Source organism: Mus musculus, chromosome 19 (genome assembly GCF_000001635.26).
Source record: "Mus musculus strain C57BL/6J chromosome 19, GRCm38.p6 C57BL/6J".
Lineage (NCBI taxonomy): Eukaryota > Metazoa > Chordata > Mammalia > Rodentia > Muridae > Mus > Mus musculus.
In genome coordinates, this window is record NC_000085.6 from 11,977,232 (window position 1) to 12,001,436 (window position 24,205).

Consider the following 24,205-nt stretch of genomic DNA (forward strand, 5'->3'; position numbering starts at 1 on the left):
GCTGTTTGGGAGAGTGGGTGCCACAGAAGTGCCATTTGTCCTAGGTCCTTAGAGAGAGGGGAGAGGGAAGAGCAGTGCAGGCAGAGTGAGCAGCACATGCCTAAGTGGTTAGGGCTGGAAGAAAGCTGTGTACCCAAGAAATGAGTTCAGTGTGGCTGTGTTGTAGGTACAGAAAGGGATCACCTGCCAGGCCTTAGTTCTCAGCTTTGGCTTACGTGCTTGGGTTGGTTATTGAAAGCTGTTGTCATGCCCTTTGCCTTTCAGCCAGTCGCCCTCTGGGTGCAGTTCACATGCCCACCTTTTGTGCTGCTGCCACAAATGCCTTGTCTGGGTTTGCTGCTCACTTGGTATTTGCTTGGTCCTCGTGACCAGGAAAATAGAACTATGACAACAGTGTTCACTCTTTCCCAAGTCTGACCTTGATTGCAGCACACAGCTGGCTGTCCCTGATAACTGTGGAATAGCAGGAAGTACTTAATTGTCATATGCCTTCTCGTGTTCCCAGAATAAGGTGACTTCGTGGGGAGTCTGACTAGTTGAGGTGCCATAACTAACACTTTCTCCATATAGGCTTGCAGAGATTTCCTCATGTTAGCCCAGACACACAGTAAGAAGTGGCAGAAGTCACTACAGTATGAAAGAGACCAGCGAATCCGACTGGAAGAAACTCTTGAGCAGCTGGCAAAGCAGCACAATCACCTGGAGAGAGCCTTCCGGGGAGCCACAGTGCTGCCAGCAAACCCTCCGGGCAGCGCTGGGTCTGGTAAAGGTAGGACACTTGGCTCTTGTACAGCTGTTGTGGGATGATCAGGAGGTTTCTGCAGTGACTGAAGACGTTTTCCGCGATTGGTGGCTCATGGATGCATTTGGAGCTGTTGATTTCGTTTTGCTTTTCTACTGCTCTCTGCCATTGTTGCTGTGTTTGTGGTCAGTATTTAAAAGAACCCACTGTGCCAGGCATTGGTAAATATAACACGAAAACAAATGAGGCTTTTCTCTTTGTAGATCAGTGCTGTTCTGGCAAAGGGGACATGAGCGATGAAGATGACGAGAATGAGTTTTTTGATGCACCAGAGATTATCACCATGCCTGAAAATTTGGGCCACAAGTGAGTCCTTGACTATTGAAGAAAATGAACATGTGTGTTTACATGATGAGACTCTTTTCCATGAGTTTTCCATGAGAATCTGAGCTGGTGGTGGTTGCTAAGATGTGGGCTCTTTGTGTTAAGTAGATGGAAAACCGTTAGCATTTACATTGAATTTTTCAGAGATCCCAAACTCAAGCCATTCTAAGTATGTGCAGTATATTTGTTATTGTGCTTCATAAAGAACTGGTGAGGACCAAACTTCAGTTCTGGTCTTTGTTCTAACTCTCCTCTGTTTTTTCATCCATGAAGACGTACTGGCAGCAATATCAGTGGGGCCAGCAGTGATGTCAGCCTTGATGAACAGGTAACTCTTATTTGCAAGTTGTCACAGTCAAGGGATTTTATTTTGATTCGCAAGGACTTGTCTGTGAAGTGCTAAGAGAAATAGAAACTCCTGTTGTTCGTTAAGCATGGGGGAAGGGAAGGTTATAGATAGCAGATTTTTTGTTCTTTGTGGCTGATTGAATGGCTTTGTTTTTGCTTCTAGTACAAGCATCAGCTGGAGGAGACCAAGAAGGAAAAGAGAACCAGAATACCATATAAGCCAAACTACAGCCTCAACTTGTGGAGCATCATGAAGAACTGCATTGGAAAGGAGCTCTCTAAGATCCCAATGCCGGTGAGGTCCTCAGACACCCAGACTGATATCCTCTCCACCGCAGGTCACTCTTGCCACACTGTAGCATGGTCAAGCTAATCATAGACCATCCCTTTAAGTCAACTGGTTTAGTTCTGGCTATGGATCTGGTATGTTTCTAGATCAGCTGGAGTTAGCTGCTTAGTGTTTGATAACATCTATAAGCAATTCCTGTGGCAGGCAGGCAGGCAGGCAGGCAGGCAGGCAGGCAGGCAGGCAGGCAGGCATGGGGGATGCACACATAACACAGTATCAAGTCTGCTTCTGAGAAGCATGTACTGGGGCTGAGGAGATGACTCAGTAGGTAAAGGTACTGCCATGGAAGCCTGAGAACCCACATAAAAAGTCAGGCATGTGACGCACGCCTTTAATCCCAGCGCTTGGGAGGCAGAGGCAGGCAGATTTCTGAGTTCGAGGCCAGCCTGGTCTACAGAGTGAGTTCCAGGACAGCCAGGGCTATACAGAGAAACCCTGTCTCAAAAAAACCAAAAAAAAAAAAAAAAAAAAAAAAAAGAGGCATCAGTGGTGGCATGGATGTCTGCCTTGGCATGCACATGCACTCACCACACAGGTACACAGCGACCCAAATTCAAATAAAAGAAAGATTACAGTAGCTGGGTGTGGTAATTCAAGCCTGTTAATTCCAGCACCAGGAGGAATGACAAGAGTTTGAGGCTACATTCCTCCATGCCAACCTGGGTTGCCTCTAACCCTTGGTATATTTTTTGTTGGGGGCTTTGGTGTAATGTCTCTTTAATAAATCTCTAGCATACTTAATCAAAGTGAGATAGTTATCCCCTGTGCTCCAAGAAGGCCCACTGCTTGTGTTTGGCAGTGTTCTGCTTGCTTATTCATTCTACAAGTATTTACTGAGTGTTTCCAATTTGCCCAGTGTAGTGCCAGTGTGCCTCTTAGACAGATGTTCAGTTTATAAAAAGAAATCCCAAGCTACATTAATTTGAACCATGGCTCAGCAAACTAAGGCCCTTGAGCCAAATCTGGCTGTCTTCTAAGCAGCCATAAGCTAAGAATATATTTTTATGTTTTTATTAAAATTTATAAATCTAAAGTAATGCAAAAGGAATAGTTATGAGGTTAATGTCCACAAATAAAGCTTTTTGGGGACAGAGATTCTCATTCATTTATTTCTGTTTGTACCTGCTGTATTGTTGAAGCAGTATTGAATGATGTGAGATAGAGACCACCTGGTCCTGAAGGCTTAAATTTTACTCTGTAGCTTTTTACAGAGAAACAAAAGCAAAGGCAAAACAAAACAGTGGGCACTCACCTATAACAGATTCTTATTTTGAAATCCAGAAGTATATTGTTGGGGCTGATACCTACAGTGTCAGGACCAAGTTTCTTTCTGTTTGTAGCTGTCTACTTATTATTAGGAGCCTTAATTCATAGGTCTGCAGGGGCTTCTTGAGCCATCAGAGGGATACTTTGCAGTCAGCTGGAAGATGGACAAATAAGAGCAGGCTGTGCCTTTTAAGGGCATTTCCTGTAAATTGCATAATCCATTAATCTCTTGAATTTCCGTGGCCATAGCTTACTTATGTGACCGTACTTACCTCGAGAAGAGTCTAGATGTTAAGACTTAGGGTCTGGGAGCTGCATGTTGTGTCCATAGCCAGGTACTTGGAAGCAGAAATAAAATGCACTCTTCAGCCTCTTGGCACATAGGCTTCTGTTCATAGACTGTTTCTCCTAGGCAGGAACTGCACTGCTGCTGTGTATGTCCTTGATGCTCAGCATACTGCCTGACACAGGCACTCACTCAACAAATGCTCGAGTGATTCATTATTTGAGCCTTGGAAAACAAATAGGTTGTTTTTATATACATGTATAAGGTTTAATATTTAAAAGGAATGATTCCCAAAAGTAGAAATGTAGCTCAGTGATAATAGATTATAGATGCATGTCTAGAATGTTTAGGGCCCTACATTCCATCTCCACTAATGTAAAATAATGATGATGATGATGGGATAGTGATAATAGTAGTAGTAATTAATTAGTTAATTAAAATAAAGTGAAGGTGGACATAGAGACAAAAAGAAAAAAGAAAAGAAAAAAAAAGCAACTGAGTGAGCATATATTGGAGAAACCCCCAAACAACTGGTGTTTGGGAAACTTAAATAGAGAACTCGCTTGTTCGATCACTGGGTGCCTTATAGAAAGCTGTAGGAAGATGGGCTGGAAAGGCAGGCCATCACTGTCTCAGAATAGAAACCTTACTTAGAATCAGCATCTGGGTCTAGGTGACCTCTGTGTCTTCTTTCTCTTTTTCTTTTTTCTTTTCTTTTTTTTTGGGGGGGGTGGGGTGGGGTGGGGGTTGAGACAGGGTTTCTCTGTCAGTTCTAGCCCTGGCTGTCCTGGAACTCACTCTGTAGACCAGGCTGACCTCAAACTCAGAAATCTGCCTGCCTCTGCCTCCCAAGTGCTGGGATTAAAGGCATGTGCCATCACTGCCCGGCCTCTGTGTCTTCTTCATTGTACATTCCTTATTGACATCACCATTAGGAATGTGCAGTCCTGACTTACCTCCAGTCATCTTCTCCAGCAGCATTGCATCACAGAGAAGCTGGTTAGGCTGTGAGTTTTAGACTTCTATTCCTGCTGGCTTTTAGCTGGGCACTGCCAATATAAGACATCAGTAAGAGATCATAGCTCCTTCTTACGCAGTCTTCTGACAGGATCTGTGTGAGTCTAGTTTTCATTAGTCAGGCTTCCTGAGTGCCTCAAGATGTTAAGCTTCTGCCAGGTCCCCTCAGCCTCTGCAGTGCAGTGATATCCCTGCTTTTTCTTTGTCCCCACTCAAGGGGGCCTGGCATTGCTAGTCTCTGTGTTCTCTTTTGTGACTGGCTAACTCTCCATTGACAGTGAATGATGTCCTTGCTTCCTTTTGCTTAAAATATTCACTCATGTGTTTCTTTTTGGCCTCCAAGTGGTAAAATGATCATTAAACAAAGCTAGGCACTTCCAAAGAAACTGAGATTCTTGGAACATTTATTAGAAGTTGGGTTATATGTAAAGAAAAGCAGTGGCAGACGAGTGATATGAAGACTCTGAGCTAGCTTCTGTTCCTATGTCTAGTATTCACCAGGATACAGTTTGTCACAATTTTCCTTTGAACGTGTGAAAATTTCACTTCATTCTGCTTGAAGTGTCGCCACTGAGAGATTGTGCTGCAGTGGTTAGGAAGGCTCCGAAGGACTCAGGCTTTACTGCTAACAGTTAACTGTTAACAGCTCCACTCAGATGTCTTCTGTAGTCTAGGCTTCTCTGGAGGCTGAGGCAAGAGTATCATAGGAAGGTAGACAGAAGGCTGAAGTAAGGAGGAAACTGTTGAAAAGAAAGAAGACGGCTTCTTTGTCTGGAATGGAGCTCAGGCCTGTACTATCCAAGCTCATGCTGCTTTATTACTGACTAAGTAAATGTTCCTTCTAGAGCAAATTTATTCTCTCTCTTTCTAAGATGTATTTTGTTTTAATTACATATGTCTGTTGGGTGGGTATGTGCATGTGAGTTAAGTAGCTAGAGGCCAGAGACATTTGATTCCTCAGAGTGGGAGTTACAGGAGGTTGTAAGACAATTGATATAGATATTGCAAATGGAGCTCATGTGCTATTAACCACTGAGCCATCTCTCTCTTTCTCTCTCTTTTTAAATTCTTTGTATTTTTGTGGGGTGTGGGGGGCTGTGTATGGAGAGGCCAGAAAAGGGCTTTTCCTACTACTCAGCTATATACTCTCCTGAGACAGGGCCTCTCACTTGGCTTGAACTCTGTGTCGCTAGGCTGAGCTCCTGGGTTGTGCTAGTTTCTACCTCTGCCTTCCTTCCTCCCTCTCCCAAGTGCTAGGGTTATAAGCATAAGCAGCTATGCCTTGCCCTTTTAATGTAGGTAGTAGGGTAAGTAGTGGAGATTTGAACTCAGGTCCTCATCCTTGCATAGTAAGAGTTCCTACCCAAGGAGCCATCTCTCCAGCCCATAGAGTAAATTTGTTTGTTTTTATTTTTGTTTTTCTTTTTTTGATACATGGATCTCTTATGTAGCTCTAGCTGTTTTGGAACTTGCTATGTGTACCATCCTGGCCTCAGACACACGAAATTCACCTTCCTCTGCTTCCCTGAGTGCTTGGTAAAAGGCATGTGCTACCATATCTAGCTTTAGAACAATTTGTTTATGTTTTTGTTTTTTCAAGACAGTCTTGGCTGTCCTGGAACTCACTCTATAGACCAGGCTGGCCTCAAACTCACAGGGATCCACCTACATCTGCCACCCAAGTGGTGGGATCAAAGGTGTGTAGCACCATGCCTGGGTACAAATTTTAAATTTGCAAAATTATATAAATACCAAAGTTACTTCAGAAAGTAACTGACTTTCCTGAGGAGCAGTGTGAGCAGTGTCTATTTCTCACTCCTCCACCAAGTAGGCCACATCGTCACTGGCTCACAGCACTCAGGTAATATTTGTGTAATGAATAGGCGCACATCTCCCCTAGCAGAAGTGTTCTTCGCTCCCTGGATCCGTCTCCACATACTGTGTCATCTAGTGACGAGTGCTGTGAATCAGCTGTAAAATCTGAAAAGTGAGAGCATCACCTGCTTCCTTCCTTTTGTAATTCATTCACTCAGTTCCTGCCTGATGAAGTCACTTCTGGCTGTTGTTGGGTCTTCGGTACTGCATGGAAGAGGCATGGTTTCCATCTCAAGTAGGAGAGTGGGGCACCTGATGTCTAATCTGAGAGCCACAGTTCTTTTCTCTTTCTGGTTAGTTGCTATATCACCTTACTGTCTCAGCATCTTCTCCATCTGCAAAGAGGCTCGGCTGTCTCCTATCAATGTGTGGGGGAAGGGTTCAGCTTTTCTCTCTTGCTTACAGGTAAACTTTAATGAGCCCTTGTCCATGCTTCAGCGCCTTACTGAAGATCTGGAGTACCATGAGCTGTTAGACAGAGCTGCAAAGTGTGAGAACTCTCTAGAACAGCTCTGCTATGTTGCAGCCTTCACTGTTTCCTCCTATTCCACTACCGTCTTCCGAACCAGCAAGCCATTCAACCCTCTCCTTGGGGAGACATTTGAACTGGACCGACTGGAGGAGAATGGGTATCGGTCCATCTGTGAGCAGGTAAAGACCCCAAGCTGGTAACATTTTCCCTTCTTACCACAGGCTAGTTTTTGAGAAGCCAGTCTCTAGTCAGCCTAGTCTGTCTTCTTTTTCATCAGGGTTCAGTACACTAGCCTGTTACTCACCTGCTGTTGTGGATGTAAAAATATCAAGGGAGGCTCTTGGGTGTTTATCGCCAGCTAACAGGCTCTAGCGTACTCTTCTCCACTCTTCTTTGTTAACTCACACCTGATCTCTTAAAGGTGAGTCATCATCCCCCTGCTGCTGCGCACCATGCTGAATCCAAAAATGGCTGGACATTGCGTCAGGAAATTAAAATCACCAGCAAGTTTCGAGGCAAATACCTCTCCATTATGCCCCTTGGTAAGGCCACCATGTTTGTTCCAGTACAGGTGTTCTGACATGATGGAGAAGGCCGCTGGTTCAGGGGTCAGACGGGAACTCTGATTCAAGCACCCGTATTACTAGATAGCACTGGGCAATCGTTTAACTACACAGAGAGTTAGGAGTTGGGAGGCCAGGCACTCTTTTAAGACCTCATCCTGCATAAATTCCTTGTCTCTTTAGTGTATTTACTTTTTGTCTGTAAGTACTAGCTTAGAATGTAGATTCTAACATGCCTTTAAAAAATTATTTTAATGATATTTCCACATTACTCTAGCAGTCTGGTTCTATCTGTATGTAGAACATTTAGGATTACAAGATTAGGGCTGGTGAGATGGCTCAGTGGGTAAGAGCACCCGACTGCTCTTCCGAAGGTCAGGAGTTCAAATCCCAGCAACCACATGGTGGCTCACAACCATCCGTAACGAGATCTGACTCTCTCTTCTGGAGTGTCTCAGGACAGCTACAGTGTATATTACATATAATATAATAAATAAATAAATAAATAAATAAATAAATACTAAAAAAAAATCCCATTTTAAAAAAAAAAAAAAAAAAAAAAAGGATTACAAGATTAGGTTTCTTGGCTAGTATTTCTCCTGTGGTCCTCTCTCCTCTGCATGAGGGGTTGTGTGTCATTAATGTAATAACTGAATCCTGGGTAAGATGAAGCTTCATTTTATTGGATTTATTTATAAGTTATTTTTGCATCAGACCAAAAAGATGAAGCCTGGAATTAGGAACCCTCATGTGTAGAGTTGGAAGCACAGCAGCAGTCTGTTCTCGTTCCCTTCGCTGTGTGTCTGTGTGTCTGTGCGTGTGTGTCTGTGCGTGTGTGCGAAGTCTTTTTTTTTTTTTCTGGATGTGATGGTGCATACCTTTAATCCCAGCACTCAGGGAGATAGAGGCAGGCGGATTTCTGTGAGTTCAAGGTCACCTTGGTCTCAAGGTGAGTTCCAGAACATCCAGGACTGTACACAGATAAACCTTGTCAAGATTTATTTTTATTATTTTTAATGTGTGTGTGTGTGTTTGTATACATGTGTTTTCAGTGCAGTTCCCACAAAAGCCAGAGATGTCAGATCCCCTGAAGCTGATGTTATAGACAGTTGTGAGCCACCAGATATGCATGCTAGCAATCAAACTTGGGTCCTCTGGAAGAACATTTAACTACTGAGCCATTTCTCCAATCCCTAAAAATTGTATTTTTTTTACTTTATAGTTTCATCACATAACTTTATATTATTTACTCATGCAAATTTTATAGGGTAAAAGGTTGCCATCTTTGATACATAGTTGGCTTTACTGGTCTCTTATAGTTTCTTAGTGTGAATTGAAGTTATTGACTTGTGTCCTTTCAGAGTGTCTTAGATGGATTCTTTCAATTTTGTTGATCTGAGAATGACTGACTCATAAGTTCTCCTTGCTTACTCAGGATAGTGTTACTAGATATACAATTCTTCCTTTGGTAGTCTTTTTAACATCTGAGTCTTCTTGTTATTCCAAACATCTTGCTATTCTGCTGTCTCCTGGCCTTCTGCATTTTTTCCTCAAATATTTTATTGTAAATACACACACATTTAAAACATGTTAAGTGTGTAGTTCAGTTTTGTTTACTACATTCATAATGGTATGTGAACACCATGAACCATCCAACTTGTACAACTGAAACTCTCTATCCATTTAAATAGTAACTGCTCATTTTGCCCTTCTTCCAGACTCAGATGCATAATTTTGACAGATCTTTGACTTAAAAGTATTTGTCATTTCAGGGTCCTTTTCTTTAGTGTTGAGTGTCAGAATTTCTCTTTTTAGGCTGACTATTCCTATTACATGCATCAGCTATTGTTTTTGGTTTTTTATATGGCCACCTGTTGATGATTACAGGTTGCTTCCATGTTTTAACTATTGCATAAAGTCTTCTGTGAAGCTGAGTATAAATCTTAGAGCCCACCTTTTTTTTTTTTTTGAGTGTATAGAGAAGTAGAGTAGTAAAATTCTGGGTCTGGGTCACATGGTAATTCCCTTTTTAATGTTTTGAGAACTTCCACACTGTTTTCTACAGTGAGAGTCTACCATTTTATATCCTCCCAGCAGAGTGCCAAAGCTGCAGTTATCCCATGTCCCCATTGTTGATTCATTCATTCAATGGTAGCCACCCTAGCTGTTGTTAAGTGTGTCTCGCGTGTCTCGCGTGCGTTTGGTGTAAGAGTGGTGTGGAGCTTGTTTTCATCTGCTTTTTAATGACTTGTGGATTTGCTTTAGAGAGGTCTGTGTAAGTCTGTTGTCAATTGTTTTTAGGATTTTTGTTGTTGTTTTGAGATGTAGCTCTGGCTGGATCTCAAAACATCGGCCAGGAAGGCTGATGTACTGAGATGCACTGCCTCTGGAGTTCTAGGAACAAAGGTGAGCACCACCATGCGTGGACCCTTTGACAGTTCTTGTTGCTTTGTTTCTTTGAGACAGAGTCTCACTGTATCTCTCTTCAGCCAGGACCAACCCTCAGAGCTCCGCCTGCCTCTGTCGCCTGCCTCTGTCACCTGCCTCTGTCGCCTGAGTGCTGGGATTAAAATTGTGTGCCACCACACCTAGCCACCGTTGCTAGTTGTGAAATTGAGTTGTTTTGTTGAGTTTTGAGAGTTTTATATTTGGTCTGGGTATCGTTTTCTTATCAAAAATAGGATTTTCAAATACTTTCTCTCATTCTGTGAGTTGCCTTTTTACTCCATAGTATTGCCCTTTGATGTACAAACTTTTTAATTTCCAAAAGACCATTTTGTCCTTTTTTTTTTCCCCCTTGTTTTTATTGTTGCCTATACTTTTGGTGTCATTTCCTAAGTCATTACTAATCTAATGTCTTGAAGCTTTTGCCCTCAGGGTTTCTCTGTGTAGCCCTGGCTGTCCTGGAACTCACTCTGTAGACCAGGCTGACCTCAAACTCAGAGATTCATCTGTTACTGCCTCCCAAGTGCTAGGATCAAAGGTGTGCACTCTTGGCCACTCTTGGCCTCTTTTTAGTTTTCTATACTTTGGTGCATTTGAAATCTTCTCTTCTCTTACCCATCTTGTCTACATAGATAAGTCGCCAGGCTCAGCTAATCCTGCCTTTGATGTTGTAAATCTCTTCCACTGTAGTACTGTCACAACTCCATTTTAAACTCACAGTAGTCTAGTTCCAATCCTGAAGCTTCCTTATCGCTGCTTCCTTCCCCACTCCTGCTGTTACGACCCATAGGTAGTGGGTTGTGTGCTCAGACAGCTGATTACCAGTCTTGACTGCAAATACACATTCCTTCCACAGTGCAGTGTTCGTTTCCTGATGATGGGGCACATTTGCCTTCTTTCTCTAATTTTGAAATTGGTATTATAAAATACAGGTTCCTAGCTAAGATGTATCAGTTGTTATTACCTGACATCATCTAGTTATATTTTATTCATATACTTAAAATCAAGTAAGCAAAAGTAAACCCAACAGTTAAAACATTTAAGAAGGGCCTGGAGAGATGGCTCAGCGGTTAAGAGCACTGACTGCTCTTCCAGGCGTTCTGAGTTCAAATCCCAGCAACCACATGGTGGCTCACAACCATCTGTAATGGGATCAGATTTCCTCTTCTGGTATGTCTTAAGACAGCTAAGGTGTACTCATATAAATAAAATAAATCTTTTTATAAAAAATTAAGAAAGTTGTGCTTTAATTTTTTTTGACTTGCTGTTTTCTTTTTAAAGTAACAGATATTAATAGAAGGACATCGGTCTTCTTTCTAGTGTGTATGATAGTGTTTTTCTGATACCTTGCTGTATACTTTTGCTTCTAGGTACTATCCACTGCATTTTCCACTCAACTGGGCACCATTACACTTGGAAAAAAGTTACCACAACAGTACACAACATTATTGTGGGCAAGTTGTGGATAGATCAGGTGAGCAAAGGTACCCAAAGTTCCTCTGAAGTTCAGAGCATGTTTGCTGTATTTAGGACACAGGAACTTGTCCCAGACTGTTTTTACTGGATCGCCAGTCTCTCCTAAGGCTTGTCTCTTGGGCAGTAGTCCTACTTCCATAAAGTTCTAACTATAAATTATTATTTATGAATGATCAAATTATAACTTCTACCAAGGATGAGTAGGACTCTGTTGGGCAATATAAAGGACATAAGACATAGCTACATGGCCCCAGCTTTTATTGCTTTTAATCCTAAGTACTAGGGTTGCAAAGTCAGAGAACACTTTCCAGGAGTTATTGAGACATTGGAGAAATGTGACATGTGTAAGTTGAAAAGTGTAACAAAATACCGAAGGACAGGAGATATGCTGAGAGATTTTCCTATTAAGTGTTAGCTTTGAGGTGAGACTGGTTTAACTGCATTCAGAAAAGAGGGAACACTGTCTTCTGGAAAAGGGCTTCATGGAAGATGTGGAGTTAAGCTGAATCTTTGAAAGGTAGAAAGGAGAGAAAAATGAAATCTATAGGAAGAACTTTGAAACTGTAATTGTGGTAAGCAAAGGAATTCTAGAAGGGTCCCAGTGAGGGACTTGTTCAGGAGGTAGTTTATGTGTGCATTTCAGTGTGCAGGTCAAGCCATGTTACCAACATGTGACACACAAAAGGAATGCTCATGTAAAACTCAGGTCAGTCTTCATAAAACTAACCCATGATTCTTCTCACTTTACAGTCTGGTGAGATTGACATTGTAAATCACAAGACAGGAGACAAGTGTAATCTTAAATTTGTTCCTTATAGCTACTTCTCTCGGGATGTAGCAAGAAAGGTAAGAGAGGTTGAAATGTAAATTTTTTTATTTAATGTGCATGCGCGCGCGTGTGTGTGTGTGTGTGTGTGTGTGTGTGTGTGTGTGTGGAGAGAGAGAGAGAGAGAGAGAGAGAGAGAGAGAGAGGGGTAGAAAGTCATGTGTCCTTAGTACGCAGATCCAAAAAGTAGACTTAAAGGAGAGAACTAGAACAGGAACCGGATACATTACTGAACCACTTTCTTCTGACCATGAGGAAGTGAAAGAGAAGCACAAGGGCTGAGAGATGGCTCAGTGGCTAAGAGCACTAGTGTTCTGCCAGAGGATCTGAGCTGAATTCCCAGCACCCATATCTGGTACTTCACAGATGCTGGTAACTCACTCCAGGGGATCTGATATTCACTTCTGGCTTCCAAAGACACTTAGATACATGTGGCTGGTGCTCGTTCTCTCTTTCTCTCTTTCTCTCTCTCTCTCGGCACACATACCTACCTAAATAAAAATAAATAAATTTATTTTAAAAATAAAGACAAGCAGGGCTGAGAGATGGCTCAGTGGTTAAGAGCACTGTCTGCTCTTCCAGAGGTCCTGAGTTCAATTCCCATCAACCACATGGTGGCTCACAACCATCTGTAATGATATCTTACACCCTTTTCTGGTGTATCTGAAGACTGCAACAATGTACTCAGATACATAAAATAAATAATTCTTTAAAAAAAAAAATGAAGACAAGCAAAGTAGGAAAGTGAAGGTGGGAACGGAGAGGAGAGGAAGGTGTAGACAGTAGGACCTCTGACATGCAGAGGAGAGATGTGTGCTCCACCACAGGTGGTTCATGTCACAGAATTTCAAGTAGGAATGAAGACTAGCCAGGCATGGTGGTGCATGCCTTTAATCCCAGCACTCACAAGGTAGAGACAGGAGGATCTCTGAGTTTGAGGCCATCCTGGTCTACAGAGTGAGTTCCAGGACAGCCAAGGCTACATAGAGCAATAAAAAAGAAAAGGTGAAGGGTAGTTGGAGATTCAGATGTGTTTGTGAACTTGTGTAACTTCTAGAATAATTCTAAGTGTCAGGTGTTTTTTTCTGCTTTTACATCCTTTACATCAGAAATTCCTATGCAATAAAAAACTTTGATCATAATTCATTGGTCTTGTTTCAAATAGTATTTAAAAATGAGTAGCAATAAGTGTGGCTAACTCCATAACGTTTATGATAACTGGATTTAACCAGTAATTACTTTAGAACTTTTTCTAGATTAGTCAGGTAAGCCACCCCACGGTGTCGCTCTGCTCTAAAGCTGTGTTCTCCATCCTTATAGGTGACAGGTGAAGTGACAGACCCATCAGGAAAAGTTCACTTTGCCCTCCTGGGGACATGGGATGAGAAAATGGATTGTTTCAAAGTACAGGCAGCCTCCGGGGAGAATGGGGGTGATGCTCGGCAGAGAGGCCATGAAGCAGAAGACAGCAGGGTCATGCTGTGGAAGAGGAACCCATTACCGTGAGTGTGGCATCCCAGCTTCCTTTGCCTTTAACTCTAGCATGGTACGTCAGCATTCTGCCTGCATTCTTCATGGCTACCTGTGGGAATGACCGGGGGGATGAGAACCTTTGAAAGAGACTGTTCCAAGACTATCTCACCAACCATATGCCAAATTAGATTTCTCCTTTCTAAAGTTTCACTGAATCAGAGGAATCCCTATAGTTTAGTTAAAGTTCTATTGTTGAGACAGGGTCTTACATAGTCCAGGCTGGTCTCTCTGTGTACCTGAGGCTCTCTTTGAAGTGCTGATCTGATTCTTCTACTCGTACCTTCCAAGTACTGGGTTACAGGCAGGTACCACCAGCATTCTCAATTCAGAGCAGAGCTTTTCAAAAGCAACTGGAGAGAAAGGTGCTTTTCACCGGCTAACAATTTCCCCTACAGACCCTAGAGATAAAGCCCAGAGCTTGGAAACAAGTGCAGGTCATCATCGTATATACTTACTGCGTCTCCAGAAGTAGCCAGACCTTCCCAGGCCGAGGTCTAAACAGAAGCCCAGGCAACAGAGTGAGCAGCTCTAGAGCTCGCTCTTCCTGATGAGTGGAGATGACTCTGAGTGCAGCTGCTGCAGGCATCTGTTGTTTGAAAGGGCGCTGGAGAAGGGTGGCAGTGGGAGCATTGAGCTCTCTTTTTGGGGATTGCCTGATAAGGCTTTAGAGTTTCCACTGTTGGCCACTTAGATGCAGGGCGGTGCTCTGAGCCGTTGCTCGCTCGCCCCTTTGGGTTGGTTCAGGCTGTGAGCTGCCTTTCCTGTGTGCTGCTGTCCTCAGGAAGAATGCAGAGAACATGTACTACTTCTCAGAGCTTGCCCTCACTCTCAATGCCTGGGAAGGTGGCACTGCTCCCACGGACAGCCGGCTGCGGCCCGACCAGAGACTCATGGAAAACGGGCGTTGGGATGAAGCAAATGCTGAGAAGCAGCGCCTGGAGGAGAAACAGCGGCTTTCCAGGAAGAAGAGAGAAGCAGAAGCTGCGAAAGCCACGGAAGATGGTAACAAGCCTGTCCCCTGCTCGGATTTCTTGATGTGTGGTGGGTGTCAGCTCTAACCTTGCTTTTCATTCTCTTTCCTTGTAGGCACACCACATGACCCCTATAAAGCACTGTGGTTTGAGCGGAAGAAGGACCCTGTCACCAGGGAGCTAACCCATATTTATAGTGGCGAGTACTGGGAATGTAAGGAAAAGCAGGACTGGGGTTCTTGCCCAGATATTTTCTGAAGCAGCTGTAACTCAAAGGAAGAGGGCTGATCGGAGAAGACGGCAGAGGATGTGCGGGAAGGCTGGCAGTTGGGACTCTTACCGAGTGCTTTCCTCAAATTTGTCTGTCTTAACCAATCACTTTTTCCAAATCAATCACCAGAAGCAGACACCCGTGGTGGTGATTGGCTGGTTGCCTTAGCTGATTGACGCTGAAATCGACGTAGTAGATGCCCATGTTTGTAAGGGAGTGGTTTAGTGGCTGGAAGTTAGTGTTCCTCTACATCTCAAAGGCAAGTAAGTGTGCTTCCCTCTCGGCCTCATTGAGATGATGTCATTGACCCTCACCTGTGTCCTGCTCAGCCAAGATCTGCATAAGATTGGGATTCAGGAGCATTTTGGTGCTGTTCAGAGCAAGAACTGATTTTAAAGTTCCTTTAAAAAGAAACACATAAGATTTACCCAGCAGAGGCATCACGCCTAGGTCTCAGTGTATGAAGTGTACTCACACGTGGGATTGCTGTAACAGGTCGTCGCGTGTAGATAACTAAGGCTTTGGAGCATCTGCAGGAGAGAGTGTTCTCTAGGGCTTGAATATTGAATTATGTTCTTGGAGATTTTATCTTCACTTGCATACAATTCCCCTCTGCGGTTTTGTCTACTTTGACAGCAACCAGGGGCCTCCTTGGTCGTTGATAAGAGGGTCACACGCTCCTCATAAAGGGGTTTTATGGACTCCCTCAGGTGGAGAACCTCTGCAAACACAGGCAGGGTGGGAGAAGACTGCTAGCCACTTGTACCTTCCCAGTCCCTCCTCATCCGTCTTTCGTTGCCTTTCTGGCTTCTGTTTCCTGGCACAGTACCATTTTGAGTTTGTGCCACAGTCTGGAGCAAAACATTGCCTGACCCATTCTGTATACTTCAGAATCTTAGAGAAGTTCCTCTGCAACAAATGTTTTCATCTTGAAAGTCCCAGTAGAATGGAGCCACTTCTGAAATAATGTGTTAAATCATCTGTATATTATATATATATATATATATATGTAGAGAAAATCTAATTTTTTCCCCCTTTCCCATGAAGAATCTTGGTTTTTTTATATCACCTGTCTCCCTGGGACTCTCTCAAGTGCGCGTTAATATGGGTTGGTGCCTCTGCTTTCCATGTTTGAGGGACATTGCAACCCCAAGCAGGGTCATGTGTGGCAGTTGCTGAGCAGGGACAAGGAGGAAGGTTTTTGTGCCTACCCTGCGGCTGCCTCAGCTCGGCTTTGCCGATCACACGTGGCTCTTGGAAAGGAAGTCCTGGTCTTTTTCCTGCCTCAGTTTCCTTCCCTAGGAGGCGTACGGGTAGAAAGTCAAGAGGGTGATTTCTAGCTTCCTTATGTCCCAGCTCAGGCTAAATCCCAAAAACGTTTCCTTCCAAGGATGAGAGCTAAGAGCGCTCGTGCTCTGTGGGAGCTGCTCCTGCTGGCACTGGCACCCTCCCTTTTTCTTTATTAGTTCTAGTTTCCTGTTCAGAAATGTAGCCCTTGTGCAACCCACCCTTGGTTGAGGGTCATAAATTGAGGTGCCTTCCTTGTGTACTTTTTGTTAGTGTTTTTGTTTTTGTTCCTTAACTGTTGAGCCTCAGCCAGTGTGGGTCCTTGGGGAAAATAACCATTCCAGAGGAAGCTATCCCTCCAGGGAAATTGGATTTTACTGGGTAAATTAGTATTTTCAGTCCGTTCCCACTGACTCTCCTTCCTTAGATAAAATGATCAAAGATTGAGCACTAGGGAATTTCCTCCTAAGAAGGCTTCCCCAGCACAAGGGGTTACTCCAGGGAGGCCCATAAAATGGGCGCCGTCTCGGAGGCTTTGGATAGAATGGAAATTTCCCAAGGAACCTCTGTGCTTTCCCCTTTCCCTCTATCTGCACTACATTTCTAGCTTGATTCCCAGATCCCTGCTAATGGAAGAAGCTTAGAAGTCCTGAAGATGGAATAAAGTCACATGAAAGCAAAATAAGACTATATATATATTTTCAGTTTTTTTGCCTTATTGCTTTTTTTCAAAAAAAAAAAACTACTAAATTAAATAATTTTTAAAAAGCTATATTGTCTGATTTGCTTCTACTCCTAATAGTCAGGAAATAGTGGTGGACAGAGGGAGACCTGGCCAGTGATGATTTGCTCTGTGTGGGAACTTTATTTTATGTATATGAGTGTTTGGCCTGAGAGTAGTGTGTATGTGTACTGTGTGCATGCCTGGTGGCCACAGCAGCCAGATGACTGTGTGGAAAGGTGAGTCAACATGTGGGTCTGGGAACCAAACTGAGGGTCTCTTGCAGAGCAGCAAGTGCTCTTAATGGCTAAGCCATCACTCAAGCTCCTATAGTCCAGTTCTTCACCATTGTTCCAGGCTGTGTGTCACATCCTGCTGCTAAAGTGCTTGACTGTCTTCACAGGCCTGGATGGCTAGTGCCCTTCCTTTCTTTTAAAGCTCTGCCCCAAAGACTGGAGTTTTCAGATCTCAAGTCAACAAAATAAGCTGTTATCAGAGATTGTTTTTGTACCAGGTTTGGGGAAACCACCCGATTATTACTACAAGATTGGAAGTTAAATTTTGTAAAGTTTTGTTATTTTGTTTGCTGGCAAGGTGAAAAGCAGAGCAGTAGGTTTGAGGCATTCCTGACAGTCCTGTTAGACCTCAAGCACCATCAGTTTAATTCCAACATTAGGGTCAGTCAAACAGCAACAATGTTTAATGATCCCTCTCTGATCTAATAACATGACATGACCTGGAATGTGGATCCTGAGGGTCAGGATCCAACATGATTCACCATTATGACTCAGCAAAATTTCAAATCAATACATTCAGAGACCTTCAAAGTCCAAAACTTAGGGAAATACAGGCTTTCACCACAGATGGTTCACCATGCTGTCTTAGGCAAATAGGAGTGAGTTTGGCATTTACCATTCTGTTTGAATTCCCCAGCCTTCATTTCCACAGAGTTGAAAAGCAGCAGTTTTCCGACCTGTGGGGCAAGAAGAGATGACAGTGAGGTGGAAGACAGCCAGCCACTGTTCCCTACAGTTGAAAAGGAATAAGGACAGAGCCTTCCAGAACTCTCAATCTGTGGCATGTCAAGCAGTATCAGTGACCTCAAGCAAGAAAGTGTACCTACCGGAGCACTGCTTGTACCACAACACTGCTGGACTTTATACCCCAGTATTCCCAAGTTCTCCCAGGAGGACTATGCACTATGCAAAGGCCGTGGTCCTTACTCTACAACATTCGCCAGATCTTGAAGGAGGCATGTTTCTATCGGCTTTTTGCCGACAGTACAGTCTCCAGCATGATGACCTAGCTGCTTCTCCTTCATTTATAAAAAGCAATCACATACACACATTCAACAAACTTGCTCATCAGCCATATACTTCAAGGATTTCCACTATAGGGTCAGTAAAACAAAGTCTCAAAGAGTGGCACAGAAAATCTTCAGATTTGGTTCATTATAGATGTACATTTATGGAACAAAATTCAGAACCTCCAGGTGAACCCCAGTGAATCCTAGCCATGGGGACATGGAGAGGAAAGGATAGTCCAAGGTCATTGTTGGCAACATAGTGAATGTGAGGCCAGCTTGGGTCTCATGAGACCCTGCCAAAACCAGTATGAAACACACTTGTCCACCCTTCTTTCCCCACTGGAAGCATTCTGAGCCTTGTGTAGTTTCTGAAGCTCCTGTTGTAAACCATAGTCCCACCACCCTTACAAATCACAGCTGCTTTGGTCATTGTTCCATCAGGAAAGGAGCTGAGTGGTCACATGAGGGGTCTTCAAAGGACAGATCCTAAAGAGCTCCAGGGCTGTGGGTCCAGAATGCCACTGAGTGTGTACACGGCCTGGGATTTGACACCCAGCACTGTGATCAATTAAGTAGAACCCTCCATAAATAGCCTGTAGAGGTCATGACCTATGAGCTTGACCAGGTGATTTTAGAGTTACTAAACACAAGTTCATTCTAGAATATGGCTGGAACATTTTCTTTGTTTCATTCACTCAACCTCAGTCATTAAGCATTTACCTGAGCCTGATATCTAACTGATTTGGAATACAAATAGCAGAAAAGAGATTAAGTAAGCAGCCAATTACAATCAAGTTTGACAGGTGGTGTGAGGCACTGTGGCCTGTAGGGAGCTGGGAGAAAGTGAATGGAGGCATGTCAGGAGTCTGGGAACTAGAAGAGCTGTGATTGCAAAGCTAAGTAGGCATCGGGGAAAGGGTGATGCAAGGGTGATTGCACAGAGAGAAGAGCAAGGTCCAGACAAGCATCCTCCATGGAGCAGTGGCTCCATGTATTGCTAGATTAAAGTCAAGGCATTCACCACCAGCCTTGTGGGGGTGGGAAGATGGGAGGGGGCCTTTGCTCAGCTCACTAGCCCATTACCATTTTTGGGAGTGCATTTTTCTTTCCTGCTAAGCTATTTTTATTTCTATACCTAGACTAGCTTTTGTTTGTTTGAGACCGGGTCTCCATGTGTAGCCCTGACTATCCTAGAGTTCTCTATGGAGACCAGAATGGCCTCAAACTCAGAGATCCTTTTGCCTCTGCCTCACGTGCTGGGACTAAAGGTGTTTGCCACCCCCTCACTCCCACAAGCCTTCCGTGGCTAACTTAACAGTACATGACTTTTCATTCTACCTCTCCTTGTGGTAGCTGCTAGTATTCTCACTTAATCTGTACTGTTTTTCTTGTAAGTGATAGTAAACTTGTCCTCAAGCTTAAAAGAAAAAAGGATGCTGGGCAGTGGTGGTGCACGCCTTTAATCCCAGGACCTGGGAGGTTGGAGGCCAGCCTGGTCTACAGAGTGAGTTCCAGGACAGACAGTCAGGGCTACACAGAGAAACCCTGTCTCAGAAATAAATAAATAAGTAAGTAAATAAATAAATAGAACACTGAGCAAGTTGCTGAAGGAGGGTATGGCCCCACCCACAGAAGGTTTTATGTGCTTTTAGAAGAAGCCCTGGCTTTTGTTTTTAACTAGTAAAAAGCAGGATATTGGCTATGCTGGGGCCTAGCAAACACAGAAGTGGATGCTCACAGTCAGCTATTGGATGGATCACAGGGCCCCCAATGGAGGAGCTAGAGAAAGCACCCAAGGAGCTAAAGGGGTCTGCAACCCTATAGGTGGAACAACAATATGAACTAACTAATATCCCCCAGAGCTCGTGTCTCTAGCTTCATATGTATCAGAAGATGGCCTAGTCGGCCATCATTGGAAAGAGAGGCCCACTGGTCTTGCAAACTTTATATGCCTCAGTACAGGGGAATGCCAGGGCCAAGAAGTGGGAGTTGGGGGATAGGGGAGTCGGGGAGAGGGTATGGGGAACTTTTGGGACAGCATTGGAAATGTAAGTGAAGAAAATACCTAATTTAAAAAAAAAAAAAAAAGAGAGAAAAAAAAGCAGGATATTGGATTTCAGGTAGAAAAAAGTTTATGAATAAGACCAGTTAAGAGGCTGGAGAGGAAAGATGAGAAGCAAAGGGATTCTAAGGGGGATGAACAGCCCATGGGCTGAAGACTAGAAGGTAGAGAAGGGAAGATTTTGCAAGTCTCTGACCTAGGAAACTCAGATGGAAGATCAAGTGTCCCGGCTAGTTTTATGTCAGCTTGACACAAGCCAGAGTCACCTGAAAGGAGGGAGCCTCACTTGAGATAATGCCTCTGTAAGACCTATATGTAAGGCATCTTTTAAATTAGTGATTGATGGGAGAGGATGGCGCTGTCCTTGGGCTAGTGGTCCTAGGTTCTATAAGAAAGCAGACCGAGAAAGTCACAGGAGCAAGCCAGTAAATAGCACCCCTCCATGGCCTCTGCAGCAGCTCTTGCCCCTGTTTCCTGCTCTGTTTGAGTTCCTGTCTCACTTCAATGATGAACAGTGACATGGAACTATAAGCCAAATAAACCCTTTTAGCCCCAACTTGCTTTTGGTCATGGTGTTTCATCACAGCAATAGAAACACTAAGACAGATAGTAGTAGGAATTCTGAAATGAGAGAAGAAAGGAGTCAGTGGTTAAGAGTATTGCTCTTGCAGGGGACCAGAATTCTACTTCTAGCGCATACCTGCCTGGAACTACATACAACTCAGTGGATCCAATGTTCTTTGCCCTCACATGAATGCTTCCACACACAGTTACAAACATGCATACATACTAAGGAATAACAATTTGGGGAATTGTAACACACCCTTAACCTTAATATTAGGGGGACAGGCAGAAGGATCAGAATTCAAGGTTATCCTTGGCTGTTTCAGTGAGTTCAAAGCCAGCCTGGTTTATATAATTCTGGAATTCCAAAAATAAATAAATTAATTAATTTAAAAAAAAAGGAAGACAAGAAGAAAAAACTTTGAAAGAAAACCAGGTATGCTTTGGTATCACCTGTGGTGCTATCAAAAAATGTTTTTTAAAATCTACTATTACCCAGAATAGCCTCCAATTTTTCTATGTACCCCAGACTGCCTTCAAATTCACTATATAGCTAACGATGACCTTGAATTCCTGGTCTTTCCTCCTCCACCTTCCCAATCCTGGAATTACAGGCATGTATCCTGGTGACCTGTTTTGAGACACAATTTTAAACATGGCTCTTCTATGTAGTCTGAGAACTAAGACCAAGGGAAACCACAGATTAAATCATTTGGCCAATTTTAAAAAAACAAATCAAACAAGCAAGATTTTATATATATACAGAATATACTCTGCAGAGTATATATATGTATATTCTGCAGAGAATTCTTATTCAACTGAGGAACTGAGGGTAGACTAGTATATATGTAATAACTGTACTATATAGTTAGTGCCATTATATCTTAAATACGACTATGAAGGAATCGACTTGCCCTGAATCCCAGGCAAGCATCTGGTCAGGCTAGGATTTAAGTCACCCTTTGTCATGTATACACCAAGCCTATGCAGCTAGTAGTGGCTCTTCCTTGCAGCACACCTAATTACCATATATGTGGTGCCTTAAAGCAAGGCCTATTTATGAGCTCAGTCCTGGAGGTGAGGAGTCTCACACCACATAGCTGGCTTCTTTGTCCAGGGTCTCATGAGAAGGTAAGAAGATGTGGTTGAGTTCTTATCTGGAGGCATATTAAGGAAGTCTCCTTTCACATTTATCCTTGCTGGCATCCTTCATCTTCTTTTTGTGGTAAAGAAACAGTTTCCTTGTGAATTGTCAGCGAGGAGCTCTTCTCATCCCAGGGGCTACCTGCATTCCTTATCATGTGGTCTCCAAGTCCAAGTCCAGAGAGCTTTACAACCTTGCCACCTTTAACTGAGTTTCTTCTGCACGCAGCTGGAGGACCCCATGCTGGCCAGACAGTCTGTGTTGTGACAAATACCAGAGAGAAGCACGTAAGGGGGAAGAAGGGTTTATTGTAGTTCATGGCGTCAGTCCACGTTTAGCCAGCTCCGTGGCTTTGGGCCAGAGGGAAGGCAGAACATCACTACTGAAAGGACATGATGGAACAAGGTAACCAGAAAGTGTAGTGGAGTAGCAGGAAGGACCAGGGTTAGGAAATGTCCCTTTCGTTCCCTCCCTTGAGTGATGCACTTCTTCCAAAGGCACACCTTCCATAATTTACCACCACTTAATTACCTATTTAAATTTGGAATCTTTCAGTTGCTTAAACCTGTGATTAAGTGGTGATCTCCTATAGAAACAACCTTACGGACTCAGAAGTTTACCCTTTGGGCATCTTTCAGCTGCTCCCAGTGCTCGGTCTCTCCCTTTCTGCCCTTCTTTCCTTCCCCCACTCCCACCCCCATTCTCTGCTTTCAAGGCTCTGCTCCCCTCTGTCTGCCTCTACCCCTTATCTGGAAAATAAAAGGGCTAGCCATCACAAAACCCTCTATGAATAATAGAAAATCGAATATTTTGGAGTCAGATGTGCTGTTTAGGATAATCTAACCATAAGGGGGAAATCCTACCATATTAATGGTCTCATTGATTTTTGTAATTTTCCTTCTTAGAGTGGTGGTGGTGGTACCTGGAAGGTTTGGAAGGTGGTCATTATTTTAGGATTTTTCCTACTACAACTATGTAGAGAAAACAAAATGTTGATGTTTCAACAAGACTGCTGGGTCTGCAAAACCCTTACCTGCATCTAGTTGAGGCATGGCATGGCAGCTCTATACTGGATGGGAAAAAGAAAGCAAAGCAGAGCAAAGCAAAGCAAAGCAAAAAGCAAAGCAAAGCAAAGCAAAGCAAAGCAAAGCAAAGCAAAGCAAAGCAAAGCAAAGCAAAGCAAGGACATGACTGCTTCTAGATATAGTGGGGAAGAAAGTTTATTGTAGATAACAGGGAAGCATAGCCAGGCAGGGACATCTGGGAGAATCCCAGAGTGGACATGACCCTGAGCCTTGTGAGGAGAGGGAGGAGAGGTAAGGAGAGGGGGGAGGGGGGAGGGGAGGGGGGAGACGGGAGGGGGGAGACGGGAGGGGGGAGAGGTGAGGGGAGGAGAGGGGAGGAGAGGGGAGGAGAAGGGAGAAGAGGGGAGAGGGGCGGGGTGGGCAGGTATGCCACCCTGGAGGACCTGGTAACAGGTAGGGACAGAGAGATGCTGTGAGAACCTGGAGGCCAGTATCTGCTTTGTTATGTTAAGTGGGCATATTGTTTTGTCCCAGGTTTGAGACCCTATGCACACCTGGGATGTGTTCTTCCCTTGGTCTCTTGAAAAAGGCTATCTGGAATCTCTCCCTACTTTTTGAACATCCTAAACAAGGTTATCCGTTTACTTCACAGTGCAATAAGCTCATGTTCCCCTTTCTTATGAATCAACTCAGTATGAAACACTGGATTATTCTAGCTAGCTTTAGGGAACTTAAGTCACTTTCAAATGAAATGCATGCAAGGAATGTACTGCTGTGAAATGGGAGACAGGTGGGGTAGACCCAGCTTGTTAGGGATAGCATTAACTCACAGCTGACTTCCAGTTTGAAAGGGTCCTGCAACTCCTACTGCGGTAACACGGAGTCTGGATCATGTGAAGAGTTTGCAAATGGCAAGCGTGTGTGAGTGTATGTGTGTGTGTAAGTGTGTGTGAGAGAGTGTGTGAGTGTATGTGTGAGTGTGTGTGAATATGTGTGTATGAGTGTGTGTGAGAGTGTGTGTGTGAGTGTGTGTGAGTATGAATGTGTGTGTGTATGTGTGAGTGTGTGAGAGTGTGTATGAGAGTGTGTGAGTGTGTGTGTGAGAGGTGTGTGTGAGTGTGTGTGTGTGAATGAGTGTGTGTGTGTTGTTAGTGGAAATCAAACAGGGCAGCTTACAATCTAGTTCTTCCCGTCCTTTTCCAGACATTTTGTAAATATATCTGACATTCAAACCGATATCTGTAAAAATATACCAAACCCAAAACTCAAAAT

The 24,205-nt window shown here is 43.6% G+C and overlaps 1 protein-coding gene across 2 annotated transcripts in view; it reads left to right on the forward strand.

Annotated features, from left to right (window-relative positions):
* The window catches only part of Osbp (oxysterol binding protein), a 28,271-nt gene extending 11,388 nt beyond the window's left edge, over nt 1-16,883 (forward strand). Inside the window, exons 4-14 of one of the 2 annotated variants that reach the window (NM_001033174.1) lie at nt 571-769; nt 1,006-1,108; nt 1,400-1,454; nt 1,638-1,769; nt 6,673-6,918; nt 7,161-7,281; nt 11,118-11,221; nt 11,974-12,069; nt 13,370-13,551; nt 14,364-14,584; nt 14,669-16,883. In NM_001033174.1, the coding sequence (NP_001028346.1) occupies nt 571-769; nt 1,006-1,108; nt 1,400-1,454; nt 1,638-1,769; nt 6,673-6,918; nt 7,161-7,281; nt 11,118-11,221; nt 11,974-12,069; nt 13,370-13,551; nt 14,364-14,584; nt 14,669-14,811 (1,602 nt within the window). In that variant the 3' untranslated portion in view covers nt 14,812-16,883. The remainder of the gene's footprint in view (nt 1-570; nt 770-1,005; nt 1,109-1,399; nt 1,455-1,637; nt 1,770-6,672; nt 6,919-7,160; nt 7,282-11,117; nt 11,222-11,973; nt 12,070-13,369; nt 13,552-14,363; nt 14,585-14,668) is intronic. The other variant, XM_006527439.4, reaches the window with a different exon arrangement.
* The last annotated feature ends 7,322 nt before the right edge of the window (nt 16,884-24,205 follow it).